A 21,382-nucleotide genomic window follows, 5' to 3' on the forward strand; every position below is an offset into this window, starting at 1 on the left:
TGTTGCAGTGTTTTGAGAAGCACTATTTAAGGAAACTAACTATTGGTAAACCTCCATAGAAACCACCCTTTCCAAAATTCATTGTAATAGCTCCCATCTATTTTTTTATGTTTGCATTTTGTAAAGTAGCTTACATCCCCTTCCTACGCTTGCCGCACCAGTTAAGGGGAAACCAGAGCAGACAGCAGTCTGAGTGAACGCAGTTGTCATTCAGGCACTGACCTGCTGTAAATACAAAAGCAGAGGGAGACTTACAAATGATACTACCCTTCCCCCAGCCATGACTTTTCTGCTGCAACCTGTGGCTCTTTCCCATCAGAACAGCTGGCAGATTTTAGTGCTGCCATAGCAACCCTGCCGTCAGCCCGTTGGCTTGGTAACATTGCAGCAGGAAGAAAGGCACTTCACGTCTGAGCTGTTCTTAGACTCACTGAGGTATTTTTTCAGGTTGCATTCCCAAATCCTTATTTACTGTTCGATTTAATAAATTTAGCAATGAAAAATCCTATACAGTCTTTATTTGCCAAAGAAATCAGGTCATCTTCTGTGAAATCTTGCAAAGAATTAATATCCATTCCTTGCAATGTCACAGCAGATGGATCAAATCTCTGCAGCAGCTTCAACTGATCAAGTGATAGTCCAGCTCCCTTCATGCCTTCTCCTCCAATGTGGGGTTCCTGTTCAAGTAACAAAGAAAAGCAAATTATTGCATCTTTAAAATTCTTAAATGCCCTAAATGTATTCTGCTGAGGATATGCAGAGATACCGAAGAATTCACATGGACAAGCTATGCTTGTATCATTCACACCAGAAGATCCAGAAGTAATGTGGTTCTTCTTGCCTTCATCTGGACAATATTATTCAAACATATATAGAAGATTTAGACAAGATATATACAAGTATTTTGAGGAGGTGATGATGCCCCTCATCCACTTTATCTCTGTAGTTTAGAGTACTTTTTAAGGATAGGTGCACAACTATCCTAAAACAACTCAGCACTCCAAGGGCTGAAACATCCGAAGAAAGCTGTTACCAGCAGACAGCCAGTCTAAAGGGCTGCCACTTCTAAATGATTCAGCACTTCTGTGTACTGACTTAACAGCTATGAGTTAAGTCAAAAATAGGGAGTCCTTAGCCCATTACCAGTATCATCAGTAACAGCAGTAGAATTCCAGAGACAGCTAGGTTGGAAAAGACCTCGGAAATCATCAAGTTCAACCTATGACCTAATACCACCTTGTCAACTGTACCATGGCACCAACTGCAGTCAAATCTTCCCTTAAATACCCACAGGGACTGTGACTCTACCACCTCCCTGGGCAGCCCATTCCAACACTCAGTCACCCTTCCTGTAAAGAACTTCTTCCTGATGTCCAACCTAAAATACTGGGATTCTTCACAGTAAAAGAAGAGACTTAAAGCCCGAGTCCAGAACATTTTACTGCCTGAAGAGGCATAATTCTGGCAGATGATGCAGCAGAAAAACATAACCTTTGAGTTTTCTAGTAATTTAATAAGACTAAAAGGTAAATAGGGCTACTGTTACATGTGCCTGTCTATGATGCAGACAAGAAGAGGAAGAATCAATTTCAAGAGATGACATCAGGCTTCAAAATCCTGGAGAGGAGAACTTAAAATCCCAGCCCTCTTCTCAATATTTCTTGTGAATAGCCTTGACCGCTTCTTATTTAATACCCTAATTCCTGGAAAAAAAAATAATTCTTAGCTGGATTGTTCTTTCAATGCATTCAGTAAGGAGATGGAACAAAGTGTGCAAAAGCTGGCACTGCAATATCAAAAATAGATCTCCTTTGTCAATCTAGTCTAATGTAGTCCATAATGCAGCCTACAGCAGAGTGTTTTTTCAGCCATCACACTTTGCTAACACATGAGCTCACGCAGTCAGCACATGATGCGAGTTAGCTGCTTAACCACGTACTGCATGCTGGAGAGCTGGGCAGCCAAGGGGCTGCAGACTGATTCTTCCTTTCCCTCAGCAGGATTTCAATGCTTTCCAGGTAAAAGACAAACACAGGTGTCTATTGTAAATTGAGAGAAAAGTAACATACAAAGGGAGACAAGGGGAGCAACTTGATGTAATAGAAAGAAGGTAAAAGTCTAGGGAAAACAGTATTCCACAGGTTCAAGTAACTTGCTTCAAGGCAGACCAGTGTCCTCCTCTACCTTTTCATTTTTCCTTCCAGTTAAGTTACTGCATTTAAGCTAATCTACAGTGTCTCCTTTGTAAACTCCTAAGAGGAAGTCTGCACAAAGGAGCAGCTGCCATGTGGTAACCTCCACCTACAAGAGCAATGCTTATGGCTCCATCTCCTGTTTTTTCCTTGCCCACATTACCCAATATATGTGCTTCCAAGATCTGTTGCCAAACTGAGGAAGTGAGAAACAGTGGACTGGATAAAAAAGGAGGCGTCCACTGAGACTAAAGAATATGGGAAATAAATACATAAAAGAACATGAGGTAAGTAGACTGTAGACTCCTGTTTCATGTTCATTAAAAAATATCACCTTACTTTACACTGGTAGGGACCTGGTAATAAGGTATTATAAATTATATGTGGATAAACAATTCAATGTCATCTCATTTAAAATATACTATACGTAAAAGATTAATTTTTACAGATATGGCATGTGTGTGTGAAAAACAGTGCTTTATTCAAGACTGATATTATTGGTGAGAGAAAGTTTATATAGCAAGAATTAATCTTGCATTTGACTTAATAAGGCTTATATTTCACTCTGTCATTCTATTCAGGAGGATTTTTTTGTGCTGTTATGCTGAATGTATAATCTCAGTTGAAATGTCTGGAACTGAAAAATTCTTGGTGAATAGATGGTGAGAATACAGACATAAGAACACACCATAAAAAGCTTTGATGAAGAGCTTCAGTTCTGTTAAATCTTTATCAGCTATCATATTAATTTCTCATTGTACAGCTATTGTATATTTTTTTTTTAATTTCAGTTGAAGATTCATCTAAGCTTCTTAAGACAGGTACAAGTAATCACAGAATGTGTAAGCCAAACAGGTATCAGAGTTAGACTTTTCCTCAAAGCCATGATGATAAACAACTACCACACCCAACTCCTCATCAAAGAGGGAGTGGGACACACGTGGTCTGATGATAAACCCCCTTGAAGTACTATAAAAGTAACAGATATTTCTGAATTGTATGAACTGTAGCCAGTATAGATATATTACCTCCTCCCAGACATCTTAATGGCAGACGCTGACTCTAAAAAAGACAAGGTACCTTCTTGGGACATTGAACCTGAAAAAATTTCTTTCCCTCATTCCTTTTAAATAAATGAAAAATAGGTCCCATATATATAACATCCTCCTTCTTTGAAACAAAAATTTATTTTCATTTATGTCCCATACTTTATATGCAAGTCTTCATGACTTCAGTGGCATTAACAAAAAAACCCCAAAATTTCACCTCTCCTTTGAATGTGCAAAAGAAGAGAATAAAATATATGTGCTTTAAAGAACTTGCAAGAGAAATTTTAACCTGTACAACCTATCTTTTGTCCCTGTTGTGTTTTAAAAGACTGTTGTACAAATCAAAAAAACCTCACAATATAGAGTGGGAAAATACGTAATGATGCCTCAATAAAGCTCAATTAAGGCACAAAAACCTACTTTAAAAAAAAGCCTCAGAAATCCTTCTGTTATTTCTATCCACAGCAGTTAAAATTTTCCATGGTGATAAAAAGATTTACTGATAGTAAATATAGCATGTAACTTTATACTTCCAAAATAAGACCACTAGATTGTGTGAAGTGCCCTGAAAATAGCATTACCTGTGGATGAAGCTGGAGGCATGGGAAAGTTTTCAGGGCCCAAGCAACTTGCTCCTCATTTTCAGAAAGTGTAATTGTACATGTACTATATACTAAAACACCTCCTGGCTTCAGCAACTTCACTGCCTGCAGGGAGAAATAAACAATATTTCAGCTTATTTTTAAATTTCAAACTTTCATATTAAGCAACATTAACTAATAACCCATGTACCTAGAATATTAAAACTGAACACTTAATTAAACTCAAACTGTTAAGATACAAATTCCTCTCAGGGTATACAGCAAAGGATAACATGGATTATAAAGATTCTTCTTTCAAAAGAGGCATTGTAGCTCATGCAGTTTATTAATGTCATTGAGATGACTCACCTTGTAAGATTTGTTATTTGTACAGCTCTGCATACCCCAGACAGATTAGATCTGTTTTCACCACCTGCTGCCAACCATGGATACACAATACTTATATCAGTTATATTAGGTGTCAAGTGTTTCCATGTATTTGGCATGGAAGCTATATATATGCTGCTTTTCAAGCTGTCATTAACTTTGACTATGTATCATTCAGATTTTGACAAGTTTCACCTTATCCTTCAGCATCAGCCCAAGCACACTCCTTAGCATGTTCCTAAGTCACCTGCTCCGTGACTTAGACCTTTGTAATTATTATCATGTAAAATAGTGATGAAACTGAGGGAATTAAAAAAACACAAAGCTTTTTATTTATTATGGATTACACAGACCTCTACCATGCTCCAATGAATTGGCTTCACCTGGCAAAAGATCTGGTGGAGCTGAGAGGTTAACAAGACCCTAATACTTCCTGGGTGCAAAGTTGGGAAAATGAGGCACCATTTTTTGGGTACATTTTATGCTGCAAAAGCATTTGTGTTCAACTTAGCTTATCTGCTCAGTGTTTAACACATACCACAGTGAAAAGCTTGCGCTGTAGTGGCTGATATGAGGTCACTTCCTTTAAAGTTGAGGAATAAGCCATGTTTGGTCTCTGTCCCATTCCACTACATGGAGCATCGAGAAGAATTCGATCAAATGACTCTGGTAAGAATGGAGGTCCTTCTGTAAAAAGGAGTCAGTAATGTAAAATGTGGCTGCTTCCTTCCTTGAGATTTCACTGTAGGTAAGGAGAAGCTGTTACTGCTTCCTTGACATAAAACATTTATGTGCTATAGACAGTGTCTGCAAAAGTAGTTTTAGCTAGAGGCAAGCCTCAGCACTGCTGGTGGTAGTTTTCATCTCCCAGAAAACTGAACAGTTTAAGTTCTATGAGCTCAAAAACTATTCCACTAGGCAATTTGCTTAAACTTAATTTAGTAACTTTAAAGTAAAATGTAAAAGTAATCAAACTAGTTGAAATATGATTGGTCAGAGGTGCTGGGTACAGAGTTGCACATATAGGCTGTAAAGAACCACAGTCAGCTCAAAAGTGTGCAAACCTTCACTGAGACAAACCCGTAGTTAATCACTGAGAGTGCCTTATAACAATTGGACTGTCTATATTAATGTCTATAATAACTATTTCTTGTGATGTATGCATAGCAATATAAAATAAAGCACCTCATAATCACATGAACTACTGCAACTTCTCACGGACAAACAATTCATTACAAAAAGGATTTTGAAGAGAACAATTTCTGACTGTTACCTAGATGACAATATATATCTTCCATATGCAGAGCCTATCCTTTAATCTGTACCCCAATGGCTCAACAGCCCAGAAGTTTCTATCTCCTCAGTGCTAGAGAGAATGGCTCAGCATCACTGCTGCCAAACTTGTATTATCACACTACTGCTATCTAGCTTTTTCCTGACTACAAAATGAGTCTATCTGGTTTATCTACCTCTGATCCATTACCAAAATGTTCAAAATATGTAATGTGTTACTTTCAGGAATGTACAGAAAAGCCTTCATTATCTCTCAGTATTACAGCTTGCTCTTGCTAATCTCTGTAATTGCTACTTGCCACCTACAATATTTGATGTTCATAAAAAGACTCCTAAGAAAGTACCTTTGTTCCTCCAAAGCAGGAATAACTGCAATGCATAGGGACAAAGAAGGTGAATTATGTAATCTGATTCCTACTTAGCCTAACCAGTGACTTGAGATAAAATAGACTGAGAAAGAACAGCATACTTTGCACAACAAACTAAAAATAATCAAGGCAGCAGATACCATTTAAATCATTCCATCATGGGAACAGAACCAATATTGTAACTGCATCGCTTCAAAAAGCAAATGAAATTACTTAAAATAATACACTGTGCTTGTATATAACTTTCCCTTGAACAGCTGAACAAACATCGATGAAACAAACCTTGCAGCACTCCTGGGAGTTAGGTATTAATAACCCCATTTTACTGATGAGGATTATGAGGCAGAAAAGTGAAGCAAGTCTGCAAAAATAATTTTTTTCTCAGACTAGCCCATAAACTTCCCAGTATGGGGTTAAATGTGATCATGAAAGAAACTTTAAGGCTTCTTCAGTCTTCAATATTATCTGGGAAAGGAATGCATTTTCTTTGAGAATATTACGTTGTGACAAGGACAGGTAATTTGACTTTCTATTTGCTTCATACAGAAGCTCATAATCACAAAAGAGTAGAAAATAGAAGTGCATTCACAGTGCTGAAGCAACTTAGGTATCTGCCAAGATTTCAAGAACTTGTAAACCTGTGACAGGTTTAATACTGTTTTTGCAAAACATTACTATTTTCTTCTAAAAGCTACTACCCAAATTGTTTATTTTACCTTGTTTATCCTCTCTCTTCTCTACTGAAAGGGCCTTTGTTCCATCATAGCAAAAGGCCTTAATGCAATTCAACTGTAGCAATTCAGCATTCTGCTTGATTTTCTTGACCTTGTTAGCTATCTTGTCCATGGCTATAACTTCACCCTGAAAAAAATCCCAAAGTTTTCATCAAAAGCATAGGGATTAAATGGATGTTTCCGATTTCCTTTCCTCAACCCCGGCAGTGTAATAGATAAAGCACACTCTTCCCTACAGAACTATTTTATTCTTAAATCCACACTCCTGCACTCCTTGTTCCCACGTTTTACACAATAGCCACATTAGTCTGAAGCTGTGCACATTCTGACTGCTTGGCACTGGCACTCTAAGGGATGCTGTAATATCTGACTTCTGGCAAGTGGTTTTGTTGTTTGTTTCTTTTTGTTTGCTTTGAACTGCAGAACTGGGCACTAAAATAAAAATTTAATCATTTGAATGAGGGTAGAAGCCTCAAATACATAGTAAAATAGGTCAACAGGTTTTAAATTTGTATGGAGAGGGTAGGAAATATGATCACACTACAGCTCAGTGCTGAGGAAATGAGGCCCACAGCAACGTCTCAGACTTGCTCAGACTCATAACATATTGGAATATTTGCAGTAATTGTCACTCAAGTAACTTCAGGAAATAGTGCAAATACTAGAATAAGTTTAGAGGTGAGGGGAGGGAAATCACAATTACACAATTCCTGTTATGTAAAAATAAGATTTTTTTTTCCTCCCCCAAAATAAATCAAAAAAGACACACACCACTACCTGCTACATGAAATCTGTGAACACAAAGGAAAGGAAAAAGTAGCATAAGTAAAATCCAGAACAGAACTTGCAGTAGACTTGATACAGCAAACACAGTATGCTGAGAAAACAACAACTTTTTCTATTTGGTGATGGCTCCCCTAAAGGCTTCTAGAACAACCCGACCAAAAACTTGTAGTAGACTTGATACAGCAAACACAGTATGCTGAGAAAACAACAACTTTTTCTATTTGGTGATGGCTCTCCTAAAGGCTTCTAGAATGGTAAAATGACTAAGATAGTTTAAAAAGTAAAAAAAAATCAGTAAAGATAAGCTGCTATCTGTATGTCATGTTAGGCAATATGCAGATCAAAGACTGAGAGGTAAGAATGGATTTAGGTTGTGTCTGGTGTCCAGTCTTCAGCTGCCGTGAGCCAAATCACCTCCTGCTTGTCCCCAAGCACCATTCAACCTATTGCACATGCTCTAGGACCTGACTGGCCTTCAAAGGTTTGTCTGTTGCAATAACAGTGGATTTGCTGGACATCTCTGCATACTGTAGAGACAAAGAGATGATAGAATCATAGAATGGTTTGGGTTGGAAGGGATCTTCAAGATTATCTAGTTCAACCAACCTGCCATGAGCAGGGACACCTTCTGCTAGAGCAGGTTGCTCAGAGCCCCATCCAAGCTGGCCTTGAACCCTTTGAGGGATGGACTATTCACAGCTTCTCTGTTCTTTTCTCCAGAGAAAAGAACAAGCTGCAAGACAACTCTTCTCCATTTGGCCCATGCCAGCCACTGCCAGAACAACTACTTAGGAGTCATCTGGAATAAACAGTGGTCTAAACTGGGATGCAGTTAGTAATAAATTCTCAAGCTTTAAGTATTCCCTAATCTTATTTTAGAGTTCTTAACATTACAGAGTAATCTTACATCTTGGTTATATAATTTAAAAACAATATAGAAATGTTTACAATTATATCACAAAAAAGTAAGAGTGATTTAAATCTTCTGAAATGTTAATGGTTTAATATGCTGTGAAGCATCAGTATGGAAAATCTGTGAATGGAATTTAAAATCCACATTCTTAAAAAATAAGTGGTTTTTTTCCATACCTTTATCCTCCATATCTTAAATTAAATTATATACTCAGAAAATGAAAATCAAGTGAGATAAATATTTACCATCTGTATTCTTAATCTTTACCACATTAGCTGCAGGCAAGCACAATCAAAATATGTGAAGTGAATAAGGAAAAAGCAGTTTTGCAATATACAAAGTGTAGATACACAGATGGAAAAAAATACAGATGTAAATGAAACCATGACATAAATATATGATTTGCAGACTTCCTTTATTTATCACACTGAAATTCTTTACTGGAAGCTTTATATATGTATAATGTCTAATGACTGTCTAATGCATTTTTAATGCCTTCCCATTGTTCCACACTGATGGAAAAAAACCACTTCTACAGACAAACCATCACAGAACTGAATACATGCCTTTTCTCAATACATTCATACCATTACATGCTGTGCCTTCACATTTATGCACAGGCACCTGTCAAAGTACTGCATAATCTAACTGCAAGACTTCTAAACAATCTGATATATTCTAATAACCCTATTTCAATAAAAATAATAAAGCCTTACAAAAATTTAGAGGAAATATTACATGCTTTTCTCCTCTGCTAGAGAAGAGTAACCTGCATTTCTGTATTTCACTGTGCACATAACACTTCAACATACGCAAAGCTGTAATCCTATATTTACACTCTTATTACATTCTCCTTTCCTTTGTCTTTCTCTACATACTTTTCGTTTCTTCTAATTTTTATTGCTTTCTCATTAGATAGTTTTGGATTTTGTGACATTCTATCACAGAATGACAGAAATTCAGCCTACTCTCAGCAGAATTGATAATTCTCACTGAGAACAATCCTAATTGGATTAGAAATATTTTAGTAAGTTTTTGTAGAGAGTTGTGTTTCTCTGGCACACAGTAGTAACCCCTGATTTTTATGCATCTCAGTTTCATGAATCCAGCATATTCTTGCATAACTATCCCTTGCATGTAAAAAATTATATTATTCAAAATAATTCAATAACATTTTAAAAAGTGAAATTAGATAAATTTCAACTATCAATCTGTAGCAAATAAGATTTGATAGCTGATGGTGAATACTTAATAAAGATTGTCTGTTTCCCATTTCAGTAACTGATGTGTAGCAAAATACATTGGTAAGTAAAATGTCAAAATATTAATTTTTTGCTGCTGTAAATTATCTGTGCATTCTAATAGTTAAGTGAAGAGAGCTATACAAATGAACAGCGATCAGACTTTCTTCCTTAGAAAATGCCAAATTACTTCTCCTACCTGATCATGCATCAGTGTTGCAAGATGGGTTGTTTTTCCTCCAGGTGCAGCACACATATCCAAAATTTTCTCTCCTGGTTGAGGGTTTAAAATATGACTCACAACCACAGAAGGTAAATTCTGTAATAAAAACAAATATGGGAGAATTCAAACTTTAAACTCTGCACCAACTCCTTTATTAAGGAATGGCAAACACATTTAAAAATACAATTCATCCAGCAGGGAAGACACCTATGATAATGCTCTCAGTTCTTTGACAGAAAATGAACTATTTGTATTATATATAACGGACAGTGTACGTAAGTAGTCTCCAGTGGTTCATTTTTTATTTAAAGCTATGTCTGAGTATTTATGACTGAAGTTTAAGAGCTTATGACTGAGGAGACTACAGTGCTAAAAGTCCAACTAAAATAAGCTGATACTGGCACAGAGCACAGCAGCTCTGTTTATTAAAAACACTTTATATTAACTTGTTTATTGGAATATTTACTGTATTAACATATTGGTGCAGATCAAACTGCAGAAGTCTAAGCCTGCTGAATTAAAGTAGCAAGAAGCTGAATTGTGCTATTAATTGTATAAACAGAACGGCTGCACTGAAGAGAAATCATGTGCAATAATTGTGCATAGTACTGCACTTCAGACAATATGGAAATACTTTCTTCTCAGGTTCAACACAAAGGCATAAAAACCTTTTAAAGTTGTCTTTAATACTTAAATAACAGCTTCAAATCAACCTAATATTTTGAGATTTTCCTGAGTATCTACAGAATTATGTACCTTGAAAGGGGCTCATATTGCAGGGTTCATAGGCAAATTCCAAAAACTAATAGTTCTATGCAGAGTATCTGTGCAAAAGGAATTTCTACATTTTTAAGTGATTATCTCTTATGTTGCTTTGAAATCCCTTATCAACTCTCAGACACAGTATGATTAAACCACCTACATGTAGATACTGACTTAATTTTAAATTCTTTGTGTTCCTCACATCCAAAGACTGAATTAGGTGCTACAAAGCACAAGAAATGTAGAAACTATGAATATGTGCTAGAGAATATTCATTATTCTGTAAATAGTACAGACTTTTGGTGTTGGAACAAACATACCTGTAAAAACAAATGACTAGGGAGCACATTGTCAAATGAAGGACTAAGGTAGACTGGCTCTATCATTCTTATGCCCAGCCCCCTGAAAAACATGAAAAAAAAACATTCTATTACTCAGTTTTATGCATCTTAACAGTAGTCAATTATAATCATCATGCTTACAAATAGCAACCTGAGACAACAATCTTACAAGAATGAAAGAACAACCAAGAAAAATACTTCTATTATTTTGTAATATGATATTCTCTAAAATGACATCATTAAGTTGAGTAAATCATGGCAAAAAATAATTACACAATAAATTGGAACTATCTGTAAAATTACATAAAGCAAATTTCTGGTTCTGTACACAGGATAAACCAAGATGTAATTCAAGCCTTGATACTGTAAAGAAATGCATAAAACCAGACCTAAATATCTTAACTTCAATCCATAACTGCTTTTGGTGAGCCATGTGTATGCACTAGAGCACTGGCATGTGATTTCCTACTTAGATTTTACTCCATTTCCTAAATTCCTGAGATTTCAGTCAAATTACTACAGAAATCCTATATGAAAAGCCTTGCAAGAACATTGATTTGCCTGCAAAGCTATGGTTTGAAATTAGAAGTCACCTAAAAGTTTTAAATATGGATGAAATTGTGACGCAGATATAATTGTTAAACCAATGTACTAGGAAATGGATAACAATAAAGAGAAAACTATGCAAAAGCAACTCTGAGTCTACAAACAAAGATTACTAAAGAGAAAGAGTATTATTTTGCCTCTGTACTGGACAGTCCAATGGGAAGAAAGGATATGAGAAAGCAAACTTGCAGACACCAGATTTAGTGTTACATACTGCTGTTCCATGTCAGCAACTCAACAGCTACATCCTACCACTACTCCTACTATATTTAAGCTCTCATAAATCAGAAATTCTCTGGAAATGTACTTTTTTTTCAAAAGAACTTTTGTAGCTTGTTCTCAGGAAGTAAAGTCTTGGTCATTAATTTGACATCCACAGTCTTTTACATTACTTTTTCTATGTGTTTTAGGTGACACAAGAGGAAAAACCATATGCTTCACCAACAAAATAGAAAAGCAAGTAATCTTGAAATAGGTAACTACTTTGGCAAATGTTAGTAATTTTTTTATGATACCCGACCTTATGTTCTGTCCTTTGTCGCGCCAAAAAAAAAAAAAAAAGAACCTCTACAGATATTTTTAAAAGATGGAGAAATTGACAAGGCTGCACTTCTGTTCCATCCAAAGAGGGAAGTAGTACAATACAATTCACCAAAATGCAATTTTGCCAGAGTGAGAACATTTGTCAGTTCTGTTTGATATTATTGAACTGAATAAACATAAATTATTAAAAGACTCCCACTTATTTCCTCCCACCTCTCAAGTAAATTGGTATCTGAATCCCACTATGAAACTAACAGCTTACCAAAACATATTGGAAATCCCAATGTGTAATGCCATCTTCTGACTTCACATAGGCTACAAAATAATTCAAAGTGTTTTCCCCTTCTTCCTTCCCTTTGCAAATTTTTACACGTAGATTGCAATTACAATGGACTTACTTCAATGGGCCACTTGAACTGAAGATTTCACTGCGGCTGAGTTCTGAAATCCCATTTCCAAGGAAAACTTTGACTCCATCGAATTCTTTGGCTCCTCTTTTGCATTTCCCTTCAATATCTGAGTACACTGAAACCAGATCTCCAGCTTTCACAACTGCACAAAGGAAAATGGAAAGCTCGAAATCATTAAGACATTTAACAAAACAGTAGTGACCAAGTAACTTAGGGTTTTCAGTAGACTACTTATTTCAACTCTTCTATCATACCAAACTTCACACTTTCTAAATGTAATCAAAGAAGATCAACTGATATAAAGCTTTAAAGTTTTACACAGTGAATGACAGCTAACAAACCACTGGAGGTACTGAGAGACACCAAGGTGCAAGTCAGGCACTGTGTCTTGTTTTCCAAGAGGCTACACAAACCTGCATTTTATTTTATCAAGTCAAGGTCACCCAAAAGTTTTAGGCACACCTTTCAGGATCCAGTCCCCCACATGTGCTCCAAGCACACAAGTACGTGAAATCACACTCCTCACCCTTACTGAAGAAAGGCAGGAATACTAAATTTATCTAATGACCTCTCAAATAGCCACCTAGAACATGGCTATAGCTGCTTTTTCTCTAACTACTTATTGCTTTGACACAAGTGATTATATATTCTTGTTCTGGTGTGGCTCTCTTCCCTTTAAGAGAATTGCTGTTCTCAATAATCTTAGAGTGTTTTATATCTCCAATTAAAATCCACCAGATCAGTAAAATATGTAAATATACACCAAACTCTAAGTGTATTCCTACAGACTTAACAAACTTTCTGAGTTCGGAAAAAAAATACAAAAGGGATGGTTTAGGTGATTTTACATAACAGTGAACAAGTGCTATGTGTTGACTGGCTGAAAAATATGCTTAAAAATAAAGGCCTCTTCTGACAGCAATAAAAAAAAATTCCAAAATTGCACTTCTGAGGTGCTGACAGGCTAGAGGAACAAGAAGATATAACAAGATAATGGCAGTTCAGCTTCCCAAGAGTTCTCGGAACTGCACCAGAGAATACTTTTCCCCATTTTCAGGTGACCTTCTGATTATGCCCAAATGTCCTGAAATTCTTAAATTGTAGTGTTTGTTGGGTAGCCATTGAAAATATATTTTTTACACTATTTATTTTTACACAATGCGACACAAACCATTATGTGATTGCTCAGTATTAATGTCTGCTTAAACTTCACTGAACAAAAACCTGCAGCAATTTAACTCTTCCATATCTGTCAAAGTTTTTTGCAGTATTCAAACATAAATTATTTTATTTCACTCTCTGCTGACAATCATCCTTTCAAAATGCACTAGTCCTGCATAGGATTTTTAAGTTTTCTGTAGATTATAGCAGCATTCCACAAACATAAAGGTTAGAGTTTGATTAGTTAAATTAAGCTCAAAGCCCCCTGATCATTAGTTTACACTCATTTGGATTGCAAGTTCAGTGATTAAATATGTGTTCTTGATGGACTATTTTTTTTCCTAGTTAGACCATCTGTGCTTAATACAGCTTTATTATATTTGGCATCAAGTGGGTAGTGTGCCCTTTTATTTTATTTTCTTATCTGCAATTCCCCTGAAGTGTTCCATAAGTTTTATAGTATCTTTATTTTCTTTGAATTGATATTACATGCATAATTACATGTGGCAATTATGATAAATCACTAGCTGACTCAAAGAAGAATTTGAATATTTATGGGGTTCTCTAAATAAGCAGTTCTAACAACTGCTATGCCAATGTACTTATTTCATTATCAAGCCCTAGATTGAAAAACATTCCTGTTCAGTGAATTGGACTTAAGCACATGCTTAAAACTTCTTGAAGGTTTTTTCCTGAAAGGAAATGAAGTGACTTGACAAATGCTTTTCTGACTCATTTTGTTTAATAATAAGAATCAAGATGATCACTAGATCTCATCACAATAGACTAATAAGGTGAATCATCCAAAATTATACTGGTTTTACATAAAGTTAATTTGACATTTAAAGAACAAAAATAGGTTGCTGAACAAAAAGCATGCATATGTAGATTTTTTTAATCTTGTCTCACAGGCATTGATGCATAATTTCCATTTCTTAAGAATTTGACATGAAAACTGGCATAAATTTCTTCTCATCAATGAAAAAAATATTTTTACTACATCTCTCTTAGATAAACAAATGATTCCCCAATGGATTAGAAAAAAAAATCTGTGGTTTTTTTGATTTGTAACTTAAATCAGGGTAAGTGGCTCTAGGACTGAGTGAAGAAATAAAAAATCTGTATCTATTAAATAATCAAGACACACCTAGTCACCATGCAGATGTGGTATCCCTTTTTTTTTTAAGCAACCAATTTTGTAACTTTATTCAACTTAATATCCTTATTAAAAGTTACAGTATTTAGTAGTAAAAAACACTCATTAAAAAACACTCATTAAAACTGGTTTTATTTTGAAAATTCTCTTTAAAAATATTTTGAAATGAAATTGAAATTCTTGAGAACTAATACTTCAGCCACGAATTGTATGGAAAAAGGAACTTAAAACAGGCCAGGCCAGTGAGAAATAATTACATATAACTTACTATAAGTAAATTGAAAAATAGTGAAAATATAAAAGAAAAAAAAGCCAGAAAAACTTTTAAAAGTCTCATCGCCATAAACCACAACTGTAAAATTAACTTCAGCTGAGAATAGAAAACAATTTTGTGTCACTATTCATTTATCTATTATTCAAGGGTGCCACTTTTTCTGCCATCTTTACAACATAATTGGGTGTATTTAGAGAACTCTTACATCTTGAGGTAGATACAATTCCAGGGACATAAACGTGTGCTCCTCGAAGTACTGCATATCCACACTGGGCTCCAACTATGACTTCAGATGCATGTTTTTTTAAATCTCGCCTAGAAATACAAAATGCAGTTGAGTAAAAAAGAAAAGTATACTGAAAAAAAAAAAGCCAAACACTCCCCAAGTAAACTCTAGTTCACAAATATGGTTTTTATCAGATATAATAGAGAAAAGGTAGTTAACTATCATGTATTGCATTTAAAATATTTATTTTAGTTCTAGAGAAATCACAGGAAAGAGTCAAGAAGAAAACCAATCTCAAAATAATGCAGATTCTGGCACATTCTGCCACTACTATGAACCTGATACAGGAATACAAATAAATTATACTGGGATGGAGAAATAGTCCTCTATCCCTTCCTATGCCAGATGATTGTGAAGTGACTTTGTGTTTAACAGCTGCTGAGGAACTCTTGATTTCACTTGATTTCTTCCAGTGGAAGAAAACGCTGCCTGTACTTATACATAGTTTTTGTATTCCACCACAGAAGTTTGGCTCTTCTATCTGACACCTACCTGGCTTTCCAGGGAGGATGCATACATGTCACTTTTCCCCCCTAAAATATTAGTCTTATAAATAAGGAGAGAACTCTATGTTTTCTTTCATGTTTTAGGACTAAAACTCTGACCTGGTTAGTGTATGGACTGTCCACCAGGTCATAATAAAAATGAAGTTGTGCCTCAGTTATAGAGAGTTAGTTATTATAACTGTTTAACAAGAAATATGTAAGAAAACTGTGTTACACAACATTTTAAGGCTAAAAACTGAAAATTTCAAACCTGGGTCCAATGACAGGAATTAGTAAAATGTCTTGAAGTTTTGGGTGCTCGAGAACTGGAACACATAGTCCTTTAAATTGCTGTTTCATTAAAAAAATATAATTAGTAAGCACTAGTAATAAACTTAATATTTACACACTTAATGAAATTGAAACCCATTTTTCCATTCATAATTTCTAGGTGTAGAGCACAAACCACAAAAGTAGTGACAACAGTTAAAAGCAGCTGGGAAATAGTGTGCAAGGGGGCATTATATATTAAAAGTTCTGGTGCAAAAGACTAAACATTCAACAAATTCAGAAATAACAAGACCACTAAGAGATTGACTGAGAAATCACTTCAGGGAGTGGGAGAGTGTTGACACTCATAACCTAATCACTGGTTTTTGCTTCCTTCTGGAAGAAGATCGAGTTGTTGTCAGAACACACAGTGACACCACCTTAGAAGCTTGGGTGTATTCTGTGTTAACTCTCAAACGTTATTAGTACAAGCCACTGTTTAACTCCACTCATTAATTGTTTGTCTTACATAATAGGCCATGCTGGCAATACTTTTCATTTTTCTTGTCAGGCCAAGTTTGGGCACCGTTAGGTGAGTTAAGTATTTAGCTGAATAAAAAATTGCCGTTTTATAAAGATTCCAGGATTTAAACAAAATTATGTCTTCTCATCTGAGCCTTCTAAAATACAACCTTAAAGTATGTAAAACCATAAATCAGCTTGCATCAAATAAATATTTTCTCTTAGCAAAGGAAACAATCTATGATGATACTTCTGTTCAAAAACGTTATGTGATTTCCTTTTCTATCATGTAATCACATTTAAAAATACAATAAGTTATTGAAAAGCTGGTCTGAAGTCAGTTTTCAGCAAAGCCTTTTCCCTTGAAAGAAAATATAACCCTGCAATATCCATTTCCAGACTTCTACAATCAAAATAAAATTAGCAGAACACATTACCATCCCAGCCAGCAGAACACTGTCAACTCCCTCTGCATCACAGAAATGTCTTGGCTCCTGTCATGCAAAAGCTCCCTGTACACCCACTAGCATTAATGATTTACTTAAAGAACCAGATCTTTTTTAGACAGAGTGAAGATCTAGAACACAATTTCAAAATAATACATTTCTTAAACATAATTGTTTACGTATTACCAGATAAATAAATGTTTAATTAAGATAAGTGAAAATCCAGAAAATTATATAAGGATTAAAAACAGGTTTAAATAAAGAAAATACAGTGGCTCCAAAGCATCACCATGGCTCCAATTTCCAAAACATACCAATTTTCCCACTTTCCTGAACAGTTTCTCCAATGATATCTAGATATACAGGCATTCTCCTTCAGTCTTAAACAAAACTTCTACGCATGCTGAAGACAGCACACTGAGGTACACTTTTTATCTGTCATCTTCTCTTACCATTATTTATTTATTATCATTTACATTATTTACCACAGCAAATCCTATCAATCCTATCAAGGGTTTAGATCTGCCATACAAAAAGAGTTGGATGCCTTTTCCCTCTGTTGTTGCCTTTCTTGGAGGGATGACATGCGGGATACTGGTACACAATAAATTTTCATTTAATGCTTAATGCTGGCAGGAAATCAGTGTGATTGAATGATGTTAATACCACTGGATGCATTGAGGTAAGGTACAGTTTTCAGTAATGAAAAGGTCTCATGTTAAGATGAAATACCCTGCTGGTTTTGCTGTAACAAAGAAATTGCACAAACCTTCTGGATCTCTTCAAACAGCAATTTTTTCACATGTTTCACTGAGGCCAAGTGGGTATTTACTCTTACAGTTGTAAAAGCTGGTGGATGAGATAGATGACTTAACAGAGACTGGTATTTTTTCTCTGCCTCCTGTGCACCTAAAGCAGTGATAAGCTGAAAGTTAAAGAAGAGATTTTATATCAGGAGATTCACTCAGAAGCCTCTTGCTCAATGCAAAAGAACCCCACTGAATAAACATTCCATAGCAATTGAGGGATATGGCCATGTGGTGTGAAATAATGACAAATGTCTATGTCTGGAAGCCTAATTCCACTGGAAGCCTCATACATTTCCTGAAAAAATACTTATTGGAAAAACAGCTGTATCAGCAAAATCACTGCAAACAGTTTGCAGCAAGTACCAAAGCAACTGCTAGAGAGCTCTCTGCTATTGTGCATAGACCAGCCCTAAGGAAATGGAAAACTAAATTCCAATCTATGAATCAGTAACTTTCATACTGATAAACCTGTACATTAAAAAGCCATTTTTTTCTCCTTGGCATTAGGAATTAATGAGATTGTCTGTAGTATTCTACACTGGGTAAGGGAGTATTTCTTGTCAATATTATGTGGTGTATATGTGCTTAATTATCTATGATCCAATCCTCAGTGGGATCCAAAACTGACTTCTCTGATTTATAATCAATTTAATTTAAATATTTGTATGCTACTTTGAGTCAACGGGCATAAATAATAATTTTGTATTTTAAATATAGAAATATTTTATATTAAAAAGTCTGTGTTTAATGTCAAGATAATATTTTATTGTAAGGTATTAAAGTTACACAAAAATTTATTATTTTGTGATGGTTAGGGGTAACTATGTAACATACCTCATTATTTCTGAACACTTTGGCGAGATACTCTTGAACTTCATACTGGAAAACGATTTTAGGGAAAAAGGACATCTTCTTTTAGTTTTTAAATCTGCTGGCAAGGAACTGAAACAAGCAAAGTATTTTCTTTGTGATTATCATATTATCTAAGTTTATAAATTTAACACAAGATGTACCCACAAACTAAGCTGTTGGTTCTGATTCTTCCTATTTTAATACTGCAATTTTATTGCACTCAAATTTCCAAATATTGGTCAGGATAAGACTCTTAACATCTCAATTACAAAAATTCTACTGATCCTTAAAATAAATCTTCAAGCTATCTCGTGAAAAAAATACATGGATAAAAGGTACAGGAAATTTCAAGATGTAGCTTTAATTCCTCATGAAAAGCCCAGATATAAAGTCTATTGTAGCTCAGTCCTGACAGAGATTTCACACTTCACCATTTTTCTCTGTAGGTAATAAAATACAGTTATCTTCCCAAATGGTATCTGCCCACCCATCAAAAATTTTGACAAATTATATACATTTCAGTCTGAAATGAGAGTACCTGAAAATTTAAATTTGCTTACAACAACTTAAATGGAAGAGAGAACAACACTCTAGGTTTATTCCATTCATAATAAGGAATTTTGACTACTGAAATATATTTTCATTGCACTAAATATACTAAGAGAGATCAGAATGTTTGGTATTCATTTTATTTGAATAAGTGATTATTAGTCACTTCTATCATACAAAACCCCTCAAGAATATTTTTTTATTTTTAATATTTCCAATTCAATTCAAATCTTAAGTCTAAAAAATGTCACCTTATGTAGACCTACTTTTGAGACTAGACAAAGGTCAAGTTTCATGAGTAGGAATTTCAAAGCCTTATTCGGCAACATTAGCAGCTATTGAAAGAAAGAAACTGTAATTGAATTAACTTCTTTTTACAGGCTAACAAAATGCCAAGAATTTCCCCTGCTATTGCCAGGAAAACTAATAGTAGCACAATAGTACTACAATCTAACAGCAGATACAACTGAAATCACCAAAGCTCAGATTTAACATTTCAGAAAATGTGACATACCATGTGCCTGTTGTCCTAGAATGCCTACATTACAAAAACAAACAAACTCACAAAAAGACCCCCATATGGCCCCATTTCAAAAGGCTTTTCTTCAGAGGCATAATAAAGTAGCCCTTAAAAAAATCCCACCCATTCTAAATTTTTTAAAAGAATTGGAATCCTGAAAATAAGCAGACATTTGAAAACTCGTAGAAATGTGGTGTTTATAAGCCCTGTGAGTGACTTCAATATTTACATTATGAAGGCAATGTTGAGGCTCTGGAACATAGCTGAGAAGGGACAGGACAGCTGCTTTTAAGTTCAGAGAGAGCAGGAAGCCCGGCTGATGAGGGACACTGCCTAGTGCCCCTACTGCCAAGTACAAGAATCAGACTTCAAAGGCTCAGCAGGAGGCAGGCTCCCAGTACCTGAGTATTCTTTGGGGTTTTTTTTTTCTCCAGACCTGCTGTGCCGTACACCTTGCCCCAGAAAAGTTATGACGGATTTTAGAAGAAAAGATTTTTTTTTTCACTGATTTTCATGTGCCTCTGTGGGGAACTGCAGCGGGGAACGCGATCGAAGCCCTGCCGGACCAGGGCTTCGATCCAGCTACGCACATGAACGCTACCAGCAGTCACACGCAGCCAGCATCAGAGATATCGAGCTAGATTTTCAAACCTCCCTGCCCAACCTTTGCCACACGAGGAAAACCACAGTGCGGTCACTGTCGCAGGGAGCGGAATACGGGGCTCCCTCCTTTATTCCCTCGCCCGCCCGTTATTTAAAAATCAGGGAGCGGGGAGGAAGGGGAAGCGCAGCTCTTCCCAGTCCCCCGAGACCCTGCGCCTCAGCCCAGAGGTACCCGGGAGGCGGCCGCACCCCAGCGGGACGCGCCACCGCCACCGCCGCCTCATCCTCGACGGTGGCCTCATCCGGACACACGGGCGCGGGTCCGGCCCGGGCCTCCACGAGAAGGGCGGAACACGCAGGGACCGGACCGGAGGGCGCTCAGCCCGCCCGCAGCGGCGCGCAGACCCGGACCCACCGCCCGACACACACCTACCGCCAGGGCCCGCCGGGCCCGCCTCCTCCGGGCGGCAGCAGGAAGTGCCGCCCGCCGGTGTCGCCATGGAGCCGGGCACGCCGCGGCGCAGCCCCCGTGCTCCCACCGCAGCAGAGCCCGCGGGGCTCCCGAGCTTATCGGACATAGACGTTGCTGACATCCCTTAATTTTTTAATTATTATCCTTTGTTTTTGTTTTTGTTTTTTGTTTTCTGAAATTCTGCCGAGTGGATTAAAGTAACAGGTTTTGTACTTCCACCGCTTCTGCACCTCAGTGCTTGCGGGCTCGCTCGCTGGGGCGGAGCGGGTTCGTGCTCACTGACCCTCCCCAAGGTGCTGCTTGGGAGGAAGCCCGGGTGGGCACACCCGCAAGAGCTCAGTACAGGAACCTGCAGCACAGCCCTGAGCGCGAATCCGCTGCTTTCGAAAGTTTTACTGTACACGGGAGCACTGCTTGCCCTAAAACCCTCCACCCTTCCCAACGGCACGGGCCTTGGACCGGCCACAGCACCGCAAGGCTGGAGGACACGGGGCTGGCCAAAGCGCGCTGCCACAGCCTCCCACTCCGGCACCGACCACCGCGGCGGG

At 36.8% G+C, this 21,382-nt stretch overlaps 1 protein-coding gene across 3 annotated transcripts; it reads right to left on the reverse strand.

Moving 5' to 3' along the window:
- Positions 1 to 124: 124 nt before the first annotated feature.
- On the reverse strand, positions 125 to 20,811 carry NSUN6 (NOP2/Sun RNA methyltransferase 6). 3 transcript variants are annotated; one of them, XM_041408470.1, is made up of 13 exons: positions 20,792 to 20,801; positions 19,506 to 19,574; positions 18,673 to 18,780; positions 17,799 to 17,954; positions 16,063 to 16,142; positions 15,226 to 15,335; positions 12,418 to 12,571; positions 10,850 to 10,931; positions 9,744 to 9,863; positions 6,587 to 6,731; positions 4,748 to 4,896; positions 3,823 to 3,948; positions 125 to 677 (listed from the first exon to the last, which is right to left on the reverse strand). In XM_041408470.1, the coding sequence occupies exons 3-13, from the start codon at positions 18,745 to 18,747 to the stop codon at positions 465 to 467; spliced, it is 1,410 nt and encodes a 469-aa protein (XP_041264404.1). In that variant the 5' UTR covers positions 18,748 to 18,780; positions 19,506 to 19,574; positions 20,792 to 20,801; the 3' UTR covers positions 125 to 464. The 3 variants fall into 3 exon arrangements, with proteins under 3 accessions (XP_041264404.1, XP_041264406.1, XP_041264403.1); XM_041408472.1 differs by lacking the exon at positions 19,506 to 19,574 and having other exon boundaries at positions 20,792 to 20,811; XM_041408469.1 differs by lacking the exon at positions 20,792 to 20,801 and having other exon boundaries at positions 19,506 to 19,681.
- Positions 20,812 to 21,382: the final 571 nt, after the last annotated feature.

This window comes from Onychostruthus taczanowskii, unplaced genomic scaffold (genome assembly GCF_017590055.1).
Source record: "Onychostruthus taczanowskii isolate IOZ18803 unplaced genomic scaffold, ASM1759005v1 scaffold3, whole genome shotgun sequence".
NCBI classification, from domain to species: domain Eukaryota; kingdom Metazoa; phylum Chordata; class Aves; order Passeriformes; family Passeridae; genus Onychostruthus; species Onychostruthus taczanowskii.

Coding starts and splice junctions, on each gene's coding strand:
- NSUN6 (XM_041408472.1), bottom strand. CDS start 18,747: ATGTCCTTTTTCCCTAAAATCGTTTTCCAGTATGAAGTTCAAGAGTAT. Junction 15,336..16,062: donor ATTCCTGTCATTGGACCCAG/GTTTGAAATTTT, acceptor TTGTATTTCTAG/GCGAGATTTAAAAAAACATG. Junction 12,572..15,225: donor AATTGTATCTACCTCAAGAT/GTAAGAGTTCTC, acceptor TCCTTTGTGCAG/TTGTGAAAGCTGGAGATCTG.